The sequence below is a fragment of the Falco cherrug genome, chromosome 14, assembly GCF_023634085.1.
Source record: "Falco cherrug isolate bFalChe1 chromosome 14, bFalChe1.pri, whole genome shotgun sequence".
NCBI classification, from domain to species: Eukaryota; Metazoa; Chordata; class Aves; order Falconiformes; family Falconidae; genus Falco; species Falco cherrug.
In genome coordinates this window covers 8,273,707-8,286,135 of record NC_073710.1, presented here as the reverse complement: position 1 = coordinate 8,286,135, position 12,429 = coordinate 8,273,707, and the positions used below count along the sequence as shown (strand labels likewise).

General features: G+C 37.0%; 1 protein-coding gene across 1 annotated transcript in view; it reads left to right on the top strand.

The window, feature by feature from the left end:
* LONP2 (lon peptidase 2, peroxisomal) overlaps nucleotides 1–12,429 on the top strand; it is a 43,224-nt gene that overhangs the window by 18,104 nt on the left and 12,691 nt on the right. The window contains exons 9-11 of the mRNA XM_055726766.1: nucleotides 2,708–2,858; nucleotides 3,380–3,506; nucleotides 4,572–4,705. Of these exons, the coding sequence (XP_055582741.1) occupies nucleotides 2,708–2,858; nucleotides 3,380–3,506; nucleotides 4,572–4,705 (412 nt within the window). The remainder of the gene's footprint in view (nucleotides 1–2,707; nucleotides 2,859–3,379; nucleotides 3,507–4,571; nucleotides 4,706–12,429) is intronic.

Here is a 12,429-nt window from a genome sequence, read left to right as displayed (position 1 = left end):
TTAGTCTAAATTTAGATGACCTCTGTTTAAAACAGAAGAAAACAGAAATGGATCCAAGTGCCTGATAGTGAGTATTTGTATGCAGGGAAATTAGACCAGGAGCATAGACAGGCAATTAAATGTTAATGGAACTTATTCTGGATTTTGTGGTAATAAAAAGCTGGTACAGAGAAGCCTTTGTATGCCTGTGAGCTGTTGGCCGTAAATTAACCACGTTGTTTTGTTCACTGAATGTTCTTTTTGTACTTGATAATTTTGTATTAGTTGAGTATCTTTGAAAACTTTTGAACTTGACCTTTAGCACGGATACCTAGCTGAAGAGTAGCTCTGTTTGCTTTGGAAAATGCATATAGGCATGATACTGGTTTATGTCTTATTCTAAGAAATTGTTACCACGACAAAGAATTATTAGTCCAGAGAAACTGTAGCCCTTGTATCTCAGATAATTCACTTTTTTAGATATAATCTATGTTGGGTTTGACTAGTTTCCTTTACCTCTGTTGGATACATGCTCATTGTTTGCGCATGAGTATGGCATCAGTATTTTATATATCTTTGTAAATAATATTGTAAACATCAGTTTACCACGTAGTGGGATTCTTAACTTGCAGACTAGAAGGAGAGAAAAACATGCACTTAAGATAAATGCGACAACTTGGTCTGAGAGAATACATTGTTTTTCAGCATCTTTGGAAGTAGTTGCAAGTGCTTCAGCTAGTAGATGGGAAATACTGTGTTACCAGTGTTGAAAAAAAGAAGGGTAAATTGGGTTAGGATTTGCTGTTTAAATCAGTTTTGCAAGAGTGGGCTTTGAATGGGAGACTAATATTTCCTGTAGATCTGGTTTCTTTGAAGACAGTTTGTAGATGCTATGCTGGATACACTGCCTGTTGTTGAGTCCCCTTACATTTTAGGGCTAGTTTGTAGGATTAGTGGAGGTAAGAAACATCTATAACTGATTGAATTATGCATCAGTGTACTTGGCTAGTCAGGATACTTCAAGGCCTTTGCCTTCCTCGGTAAAGAATGGAGTAAATGATAGCAGCTGCTTGCTGGAGAGGGTAAGCAGTGAAGCTTTGAATAGCTTATAGCCAATGAACAATGGCATTCACCGAGTTCCAACTGTAGTTTTAGAATTTAGGCATATGCTTCAGTACGTTTTAAGATTTCACTATTAAGGGGAACGTATAACTTTTGTTTTATTACAGCTGCAATACACTTCCAAATAGTAGTCTCAAATCTGTGGAGTACTTCAAAATAAATCAGAAATTGTTCATTTTTTAAAAAGTTCAGCACTGTTTCTGGCATTCTGTGAAAAAAAGTATTTTGCTGGTTTGTTGTGATCATAAAACTTCTGTTCTAAAGATTTTTAACTTTTCAAAGACTGAACAGAATTTAAGAGTAGTGAAAATTCAGAATAGTTTCTTTCATAACCAACTAAGAAGTGCCCAAATTCCATTTTTTAGAATTATCAGCACTGTTCTTGGCTATAGTTCAAGCTGCTAAGACAAGGGGTGCATTCATTTGGGTGTAGGAAGATGAATTATTTTGACAGCAGGGCGCTATTTCTCAGGAGATGCATAGGTCCCATTATTTGTAACGTGAGAATTTTCCATGCCGGTGTAGCATAGGTAATTCATCATTTGGGAAGGAAAAGTGTGGCCGTACGTCAAGGTGGGGTGGAATGGAGGTGGTTCACGGGTGGTGATGTAGAAGCAAAGTGTAGATTGCCATGTACAATGAACTTCCAATTTTCAGTACTGTTAAAAAAACCCCACAAGACAGCACCTTAGTACACTTGCGATCCACATAGATTATTTATGACCTAATGCAGAAAAACAGCTTATTCAAGTAATAGCTTAAATATATGCGCCTGTTACATTAGCACACATAAATAGTACTGAAAGCAATAGGAAGACAATGCTGTTATTTAAGCCATAGTTCTACTCTGTGCAGTAAATTTTTTAGTTTGGTCAGACTGTGGTGTCGTTCTTCAGTGCTTGTTTAATTTTGTCTCCATTTTTTAATTGCAAAATTTGGGGAAAAAACAAAAATGCAAAGATTGTGTTGGGAAAGCCAGGGCTCCCCTAGAGTCAAGACTTGCATGGGATGTCATGGGTAGTAAGAAGAGCTACGATTAGGTTAGTAGTAAACAGCTGGAGAAAGCTGAATGAGTGGGGCAGATAAGGCTGTGATAATCTATGTTCTTCCCCTTGGTCTTCACGGTGAGATCTCTCAGGTTGGTGTGCTTAGAGCAGGAGGAGCTACCAGCAGCAGGTGAGGGTTGGAGTTAGGGATTACTTGAGAGAATTATACAAGTCCATGGGACCGCATGGACTGCTTTTCCGAGGGTGCTGAGAGTCCTTGAAAGGGCCACTCTGCCATCTGCGAAAGGTCGTGGAGTTAGCTTACAGGAGGTACTTGATGACTGGAGAAATGCTGCAGCCGTCTTTAGAAAAGGGTAAAAAGAACTAATGGGGGAATGACTTTTTTTTTCTTTTTTTTCTCTTCATGGGGTGTGGAATGTAGTTACAGAGTAATTGGAACAAGGCAGGATATTCAAGGTCAGGCTTTATTAATATTCGTAACTCATTTTATGAATGTAAAGTCAGATTTGACAGATCCAAATAAATATAATAAAAATGTGCATATTTTATTTACTTCTAATTGAGCAACTGCATCAATTTTGTGTTCTTTCTTGTTGAAGGTCTTGGATCCAGAACAAAATCACAGTTTCACTGATCACTACTTAAATGTAGCCTTTGATCTGTCCCAAGTCCTTTTTATAGCTACGGCCAATACAACAGCTACCATCCCACCTGCTCTGCTGGACAGAATGGAAATTATTCAAGTTCCAGGTAACACTACAGTGTTTTCATTAAATGGCTATTGCAAGGCCTTAAACAGTGTTGGGGTGTTTTTCCTGAAATGAAAAGCAGTTCTTTAGGGTAAGCCTGCCGGGAAACTAGACTGAACAGCCAGAATCGTTAAAACATTGTCAAGATGCCTCCACTATGGCCTCTGCCATGAGAATGAAATTTAGCATTGCACTTCAGAAAATTCAGTTCCAGGTATATGGAGGTACATTGTGTAATTTTCACTAATTGATGTGTTTGTATTCTAACTGGCTGTTGGCTGATGCATCTTTGTAACAGAGTCCAATAAAGAAAGAGATCTCTGAAAGACTAGAATTCTGTTCCTCTTGATCTCATGAAGTTATGAATAACCACAAATTCTCATACCAACAGCCTTTTAAATTATAGCTGGCTTTTTTTTTTTTGTTAAATTCAATCAGGTAGGATTAAAAATGGTAAGAAATTTGATTGTATCGTAGCGTATAAGGAAAAAGATGAGTAAACATACGCTTTTTCCTTTGAAGGATACACACAAGAAGAAAAAATTGAAATTGCACATAGGCACTTGATTCCTAAACAGCTTGAACAACATGGCCTGACTCCACAGCAAATACAGATTCCACAAGTAACCACTTTGGACATAATTACCAGGTAAATCTGTTATTCACTGCTTTAAGTTTTAATAACTATTTTTTCTGGTAACTAGTAAATCATTTATAAAGTGATAACCTAAGATCTGTTGGCCTCAATAGCTTCAGAATTTCAACAACTGCTAATTTATGGAATTGCTCTTTCCTGAGCTCTGTCTGGCTCTGCTGTCTAAACTAAATCATCCTTCCTTCTCTAGAGAATTCCTTGCTCCGGCTCTGCGTGTGGCTCACCGTCAGTTCTGCTGACACAATTGGCAAGGCGCTATGAATAAACGGAAACACTTGAAGCTAGTATTGCTGCGTGTTCAGTGTGCCAAGCTATGGTGGCAGCAGACAACCTTTATTGTAAAAAATGACGTTTCTTTTCTGTCATTTTCATACAAAAAATGGAAATTAGCATTTTGATAGACCACGTTTGTCTACAAACTGGAATTGGGTTAAAAAAATTAAATGGGGTGTGTGTTAAATAGCTTGTGTTAATTAGAGCTACTTTTTTGTTGGATGTGAGAGCAAAGATATTGATCACAACATCTTTTGGACTTGAAACTAGCTCATTTTCAATGGAAAAAGTGTATTGCTGTTCAGTGAATTGAAGTATTTTATGACCAGGAACAGCATTTTGGCATTTAGTGAGTGTTATTGTCTGGTGTTTCTTTTTAATTTGTAAACTAAAAGAAAATACTCTTTTCAGGCAGTTCCTCAACTTTCAGTGAACTCGATTTTGAGTTTTAAAATAGTTCTTCCTTATAATTTTTATGCATCTGTGAAGAGCTCAGTGCTGTTAGAGCATTGTTTAGCATTTCAGTAAGGTTTGACACCAGGTGTTAATCATGTCTTCTTTCCACTTGGTTGTTTGTGTGTCTTTACAATTTTATCAGCAAACCACAATTATTTTGATAAAGCACATGACATTTTTTTTTTTTCCGGTTTATTCGAGTAGTCCAGGCTCTCACTGCCTTTCAAATATCATTTTATTTGGATGTATTTAAAAACAAAAGTGTGATTATTTAAAAGAAACCTCTCTTAGAAAGAATGTTCACCAGTAAAATAATTGTCTCTCTGCTAGATACACTAGGGAGGCAGGAGTCCGTTCTCTGGATCGGAAGCTGGGAGCTATTTGCAGAGCCGTGGCAGTGAAAGTGGCAGAAGGACAGCACAAAGAAACAAAGCCAGATCGTGCTGAAGTGGGTGAAGGAGAAGGTGTGTATCTTTTGCATGTTTTATCACAAAGGAAAATTCTAATATAGTCTCTAGGAAGCTGATTTATCAACTTTTTCTCCCTTTTTATGCATCTTTAAGGGCTGTTTTTAAAAGCTTTGCAAATAGAGTAACATTCTTATTATGCATGCTTCAAGTCATGCTGAATTATGGCTTGGGACATAAGTAATTTCAGCCTACCGGGCTGGTACTTGAGAAGTGCAATGGATCTGTTTCATATCTTACGTATGCAGTTATGATTTGTGTATGTTTCTATGTCTTCCTAGGCTTTTTTATGCAAATCTTTCACTTCTTTTCCTTTAATGAAAGACTAAGCATGGCTTTAGTTATTGTATTTTAAAAGATTCTTTAACTGTGCTATGCATGCTCTACCAGCTCAGAACTCAATCTAGTAATTTTGTTGTACTCTAAAATAAATGTCTGCTTTAAGAGCTTTAAATTAGAAAGGTTTAGGGGTTCTTTTTATGTGCCTTTTAAGACTGCACTTATTCTAAGCCTCTTGGAGCTTTGGTAACTTGTCAACTTCAGTAAGTCTGTTCTTCTTTCCCATGTATACAGACAATAATGACAATCATTCCCAGTTATCCAGCAGACAGAATGAAACCTAAACATAAAATTCTCAAACAGCAAAAGTGCTCAGGTAACTTCTTCACCAGTAAACGCAGACATCTTGCTAGTCTTGAAATAGAAGGAGGGAAGTAAGATGTCAGGCCCATAACCCAGTTCATGTGCAACTTGCAGCTGGTGACTGCTCCCTTTTTCATCCCCCAATTAATGTTCTCTTTAATAAAAATGAACATCCGTGATGAGTTTGCTGAAACATACCATGCAAAGCATAGGCAACTGTGCTTTTATTCCAGCCAGTTGCTGATGCAGGATCTCGCTGTACGCAGCGGCTTTCTGTTGGAGGCTTCAGAGTGCTCGTTGCAGCACTAGATGCTGCAGGAGCCCTCAGTGCAAGGTAGATGAGAAATGGGAAAGGACAGAATCTGAACCCGAAGTTGAACTTCTAAAATGTGGGTAGTCCTTAGTCTCAGTAAAATCCAGCAAGCAGGGTGTTGGGTGTTTTGTTTGTTTTTTAAAGACTGCAATGAGTCCAGGTGACACTTTCTGACAAGAAACGCTGCCAGTCTGTCAGAGAACAACTGTGCCAGAGGACACCAGAAAGCAACACCTGCAGAATGGCTGCTTGCTTTTGCTCCAGAATACTCACAAACTTAAAATGCTAAACGGACCCCTGTTGGTTTGATATTGTGAAAGACTGCACAACTTGGCCAATGTGGAAAAAACCTTTACGTTTTAACATCTGTATAGAACTAGAATAGTTCTGGACTGGTTTAGAGGACAAGTAAGGAGACTTATTACCTGTTCCTTTAAAATAAAGCCGTGTACAAGCCTGAACAGTGCCCCTCCTCCTTTCAGAGAGTAAATCCTGGGGGAGGAAATAAAACCAGTATTTATACAAACAGTGGTACTAATTAGAAGAGTAAATGAAGAAGAGTTTTACCCATAGCAAAAACTTGTGTAATTTGTCTCTGGAAACCTGTTTATTGATGGTCTTTCAACTTTACCTTGCTTTTTTTCCCTAACTCACTATTTCCCATCTGAAAATTAAATCATCTTTCACCTTGCAGAGTTTTCTAAGATCATAATGCCTGTGGAAGCTGTAATATCAGCAGATTGAATTTGGTCTACAAATCAGTGTTCTCTTAAGTGGATTTTCTTAGAAAATGAACTTTCTTTAAGTTTGGCTTAAGGAAAGTGAACTGTCACAGTAGCAGTGGCTGTGCACGTGGGAATGACTGTGCAGTTTGAGTTGTCCCATCTACATTAAAAGGAAGAGCTTTAAAGATGTATTTATTAATGCTTTCCATTTATATCATGTGTGTCTTGTCTACCTTCTCTCTTCTGTGCTGGATGTATTTTTTCTGAAGTCGAACACTGAGTTTGTCAACGTTTCTGTGATACCTTAACTTGCTCTTGAACCAGAACCCTGAGCCTTTGGGCTGTGGTGGCCAGGCTTATTAGCATCAAGCAGTATCAGAAGCCTTTGCTACTGTCACTTTTTTTGATAGTAGTTTTGACAAGTCATATTTTTAAAATATTTCTCTGCACTGAAGGGTAGTGTATCTAAAATGTGCTTTAAAGGTCTAATGTGATTGCTGAATAAAGTGTGTCGTTCTGCTCTTCAGGCCTTCTCATAAAAGAAATAAAAAGTAGGTTCAGAGCACAACTACCAATACTATAAGAAGAAAACGTTTTGCCATTAAAGCAAAGAACAAAAAGGAACTGTATTAGACATCGCAATCCAGTGAGGGAGGTATTTACATTGTTAAAATTAGCACTGGACTTGCAACTTAGATATTTACACTGTTAAAATTATACACTGTTAAAATTAGTGCTGGACTTGCATTTTACCAAAGCTAAGTGAAAACAGCAAGCTAAGTGCTTTAAAAGAGGGCAAAATGCTAGCATTTTAGCTTGACACACAATTTGGAGTAAGTCCAGAAGAAATGAGCTATGAAGAGTTGCCTTTGTACTTCTGGAATTGAAACTGTGCATAAGAAAAAGCTGTATTAATAGGAGTCCAAGGCACAGGTGGTTCTATAGTTAAACTTCAGTAGTATGAAGGCATGTGTAGAATTGTGCAGTCTGCAAAGTGTGTTTTATTTTGTACTAATAATGCGCTTATACCCTGCTGTATTTTTAGCAGAGTATTGTCACTTGTTGGGAATGTATGAGAGCAGCACCCTTTTAAAAAATATTTTGTTTAGTTTTCATTCAGTCTGTTGGAAACAACCAAGTATTTAAAACAAAACACAGAAATATCCCCAGACTCTTGGAAGTTGACGCAAATAACGGGATGTAGCCTATATTTATATCTTTGGAAATATTTTTTTTTTCTGTTGATTACTGGACATTTGTGCAGTTGTGAGTAGTGATGATTAATTTTTATTTCATATAATGAATGACTCTGGAAGAATAGTTAATCAAGTTGTCTCTTAATAGTTTCATTTAGAATTATTTCTTGATTATTTTTTTTCCTTTATCTGTATAAGAAGACCTATAATTCATTTTTGCTTTACACATTTGTCAGTTACTAGTGTGGGATTGAGACTACATTTAGTACATTCATATGTCATGACTTGTGAATAAGAGAGAGCAAGTTACAAGCTTGCTTTGCAGATTCTGACTTGCTAAAGCACAATTTGTATGATTTGTAGCGTATCAGAATAGTGACATGGTGCGTATTGTGTTTATTCAGCTGAGTGCCTTCTGGCTTGTGGGTTTGTAATAAAAGTTGAAAGCCATTAGGTGGTAGAACCACAAAATTTCCATCGTTATGTTGAGTAAATCAGATTTTTAACTCAGAGGAGCATCTGTTTTCAAGGCTTTGTAAGCATCAGACTTTTTTGCACTGTTTGACAGTAGGCTCTAAAAATTGAGGATACCTGCCACAGCACAACCGATGCTAGGAGATATGCTGTCAAGCCGTGTTTAGCACTTTCCAAAAATGCATGACTGAAATACAGTGGCAGCTTTGTATTGCCTTGCTCGCTGCTTTGACTCCAGAGCTTTATGATGAAGTTGGCAAGTGGAGGAGTGTTTTAGTTTGCGTCAGTCATTGAATTTGTAGAGTGAACTTCAGCAAAAACAAATGGAGTAATTTTTCAGACCTCTCCAGGGAGTCATCCTCCTGTACAGTAACACTATCTGATATTTTACTGAAACAATATCTAAGATTTATGAGACATTAATCTAGTCTTTGACACTAGAAGAAATTCTAGGAGTCACAAAAATATGTGAAAATCTCCTTCTATTTTAGTGCAACTGCCTTGAGAATACAATGCAGCAACTGTGCACATCCTATCATGATACAGCAGTTGAAACCCAGAGTGAAAAATGATTTGTCTAATTCAGACTTGAAAGGAGGTTTAGGACAGGTACTATGTAATAACTAAAAGTGATTAAATGAGGATTCTATCCATGTTGAAGCCAAGGCTTTGGAAGTATTTAAATATTCCCATAACCCAGTAATACAGTACAGTTTGTTCTACTCCTTGTGGATGGAAACAACCCTTGGGTTTGAGTTTAAATGCAAGTTTGACTGAAATGGTCAACGTGAACTGAAACATGTAGACCCTATTCTCCCTCCCCCAACCTGGGCTTAATGCATTTTATTCACAAAACTTTTATTATGCATGACTGGGGGGGAGTGTGTGTGTGCTTTTTTTTAGTATGTATAAGGGCTTTAATAGCTAGGCCAACGTCACTACTCATGCAAAAAGTGACCTGTTCTATGTTATAGCTAAAACTCAGCACTTCCAGCAGCACGGGATCTCCCATAGCACTGGGAAATGAGCTGATGAAATCTGATCAGAATAAATCCCACGGTGGTATGACTGTAGGCACTCAAGTTTGAGCTCAGCTGTGCCAGCATTAGTACACTTATCAGCTCTGCAGACAGTAATATGCGGTTCTTTCTAAAAATTGTTTGGAATGTCTTTGCTCTTTTAGGCCAAAGAGACATAAATGTTATGAAGAGTTGGGTTTATATGCAAACTTATTTTTTATCATGTTAATTTATCTAAATATTCTTGCATGAAAACCTGAAATTGAAGTTCTTCAAATACACATTGTTATTCTAGATCAGAAGTGTTGGAACGGAATTATTTTGTGAGAAGAGAAATTTTCTGATCCTGGGGGGGGAAAATAGGCATAGCATTAAATTTAAGTATACAAGTGTTTAGTAGAATTGAGGTCCCAGGAAGTTTTTTCTTTTGGAAAGGAACTCTTCTGAAAGTAACACTTCCCAAGTACCTAGTGCATAAAATTTAAGTTGAACGATGGAAAGTTGCTTTTAAGAGGTAGTTTCATGTTATGCCTGGCTTTGAATGCGGACTCTTGTCCACAAGGGCAATCCCATCCTTTCCTACCTCAATGTAGTTTTGCAGAGTGAGTTTGCTAGTTTGGAGGGGTTAAAAGAATTCTAGGTTGGTCTGTTGTGTGCTGAAGCATCTGCTAGTAAATCAGGTGAGAAAAGAGAACACGTTATGTTCCCTTTAATTGCCTGCACACTTGAAGCCTCTTCTTCCATGCTTATGCTCTTCCATATACCTCTTCATAGCAATTTGGCAAAAGAGGATATGTTATGTTAAAAGCTGTGTAAAAAATTGAGGTTTCTATTATATTCTTCTATCTTGGCCAGTAAGTATGGCTAGAAATCTCTAAGACTTATGTATTACTAGTGTTTAAGTTTGGTTTGTGAGGAGCTGAGAAATTGCTACGTGTTGAGAAAGTTTTAGGCTTTTTTATTCACTCATTTCCATAATACCTCTAGAAGAAAGTAGCAGTCTTAAATTCTTGAATCTTCGTCTTTCTGCTATGGAATTCCTTTTTAGATTAAATCCGGAATTATATGTAGCATTTCATTATCAGTATGTTTTCTTAGGAGTCCATTTTCTTACAAATCCAGTATTTACATGCAAGATTTTGTTTTGGGCATTTGCTAAGGCAGATTCTTGAGGAACATTGTCGTGATCTTTGCTGAGTAGCTGCAGATTCTGCTCTGAAAAATTTGCAAACACAATCTTTTTTTTGTTGGTTCATCCTTTTTTGAATTTTGTTTTTGTTTTTATGGAGGGGTGTTTGGGGCGGGGGGGATGTTGCTTGGTTTTTTTTGTTATTGTTTTCCAATTTTTAAATGTCAAAACAACTCATTACCATGCTGCTTTTGTTTAAGCAGTAGTGTAATAATAAATTGCAGGTGGTTCCTCCAGTGCAGTGTGGAGCTCTGTTAAGGGCACTTTGACTTCGTAGCTTATTTCTGCAACTGAACTCAAAATGTAAGATGATCCAGCTGTTGTTCTAACAAAAAGTTCTGTTTCTGGTAACGTGAATGTGTCATTTAACTTGTACTGTGGTTTATGGCTGTTCTGAAATAGGTAGGAAACACGTATTTGTCATCATTAATGGAAATCTTAATTACTTGCGTCTTTATAGATTCTCCGTGGTCAGCACTTCTTATAAAGGTGACGAAAGATGATGGCTTTTTCCTTCAAAGAAAAAGTTCATGTTTGTAATTATATTTTGGAACATCACTGTATGCTTTTATAGAAAAATAGATAATGTCGGGATTTAGGTTAATATTTTTAGAAAAAGCCTGGAGTTTGTTGTTGTTACAGATTATAAAATGGGGGCGACTCATTAGGTTATATAAACTCAAAGAAAGAGTTTCTGGTTCTTTTAATAGGGCAGGTGGCCTCAAAAATTGCCTACTGATTTGTTTACGAGAGTCTGTCTCCTTCAGCTGTGTATGTAGAGCTAGATGAAATAAGAGCAAGCAGAAATGGAGAATTGTGTGTGTTAGGTAGTACAATCTTGGTACAGAACAAACCCGGTTATTTTTAAACTCAGTTTTGTTTTAAAATAAGAATTGTCATATCAAATTACACAAGTTTTGAAGATCCATTGCATTGAAATTGCAGTCTGAGTTGCAAGAATAGCATGCAGGGTGACATTTTCTAGACTTGCTAGTATTTGAATTTATTATGTACAGAAATAGTAGCTCAACAAAAATATAGAGACATGCTGGAACAACAGGAGGGCCATCCGACTAAGGCAGTGTTTACAGTAAAGGAATGGGGTTTATGCATGGAGCAATGAGTTGTACAATGGACAGATTAGTGGTTGTTGGATAGTAACTATTAGATTTGAGTCCTGAATGAAAGCTGAGTTGATGTTATTATGGTAATCGTGATGTAGAATGTTTTCCTTGATACTGTATGAAGGCATTAGTGAGAATTGCAGTGCAACAAAATGAACTGTAAAAAGCCTTTTGTATATCAGGATTAACAAAAGGATAGTTTGTGTGTTGTGAAAGGAGACGTTCTCTTTGCATCCATTCTGAGGATTCTGCAGCACAGAACACCTCTGTTATATTAAATAGATTAGATCAGTGATTTGTGTTTTTTCTATAACTGTTTAAATTCCTGGAGCTTCATTTATTGTGTATGCATCAATAGGCAAAGGAAGACAGGGGTTTTTTTCCTCAAAAATAAAGAAGAATTCAAAGAAAGGAAGCAACAGCAGGTAATTTCCCAAAAAGTGGTGCATAAGTCTTGAAGCTCAGGATACATTCCTGGGTAATGTAGACTATTGCTTTAAATGTATCTTAGGCTTGTGTTTTTGGGGTGAGAAGAAATACCTTCACTACATGCATGTGTGCAATGGTTTTCTTAATGGCAGCCTCAGGGCAGGGAGGCACTGCCATAAAACTGCCATGGAACCTTAGAAACATCTGGATTGTTCAAGTATTTTTCATTTCTCTGATATATGTTTCACTAAAATGTTGCTTAGGGCATTTGACAAAATGGTAATGAGCCTTATGCATCTGGATCAAATTCTGTGGGGAAATGATTCCCTGCTTACATTTTCCTTCTGCATACAGTTGCTTAAGTAGATGTGCAGTGTAGGCCTAATACAAATGATGTTTCAGTTCTTGAGCTTATTCGTGCAAACAACCGGCTGTGTAGTCTGGTTTAAAACAATTTTGAGGCTTTGATATTTATATGATCCCTATTACAGTTCACTTTTGTATAGGAAACACATTTGTAGAGGAAACAGAAGTTTTAAGGAAATTCTGCAAAGGAAACAATTGTATAAGTAAGAAATACAATCATACTACAAATGGAGGAAGGAAGGAG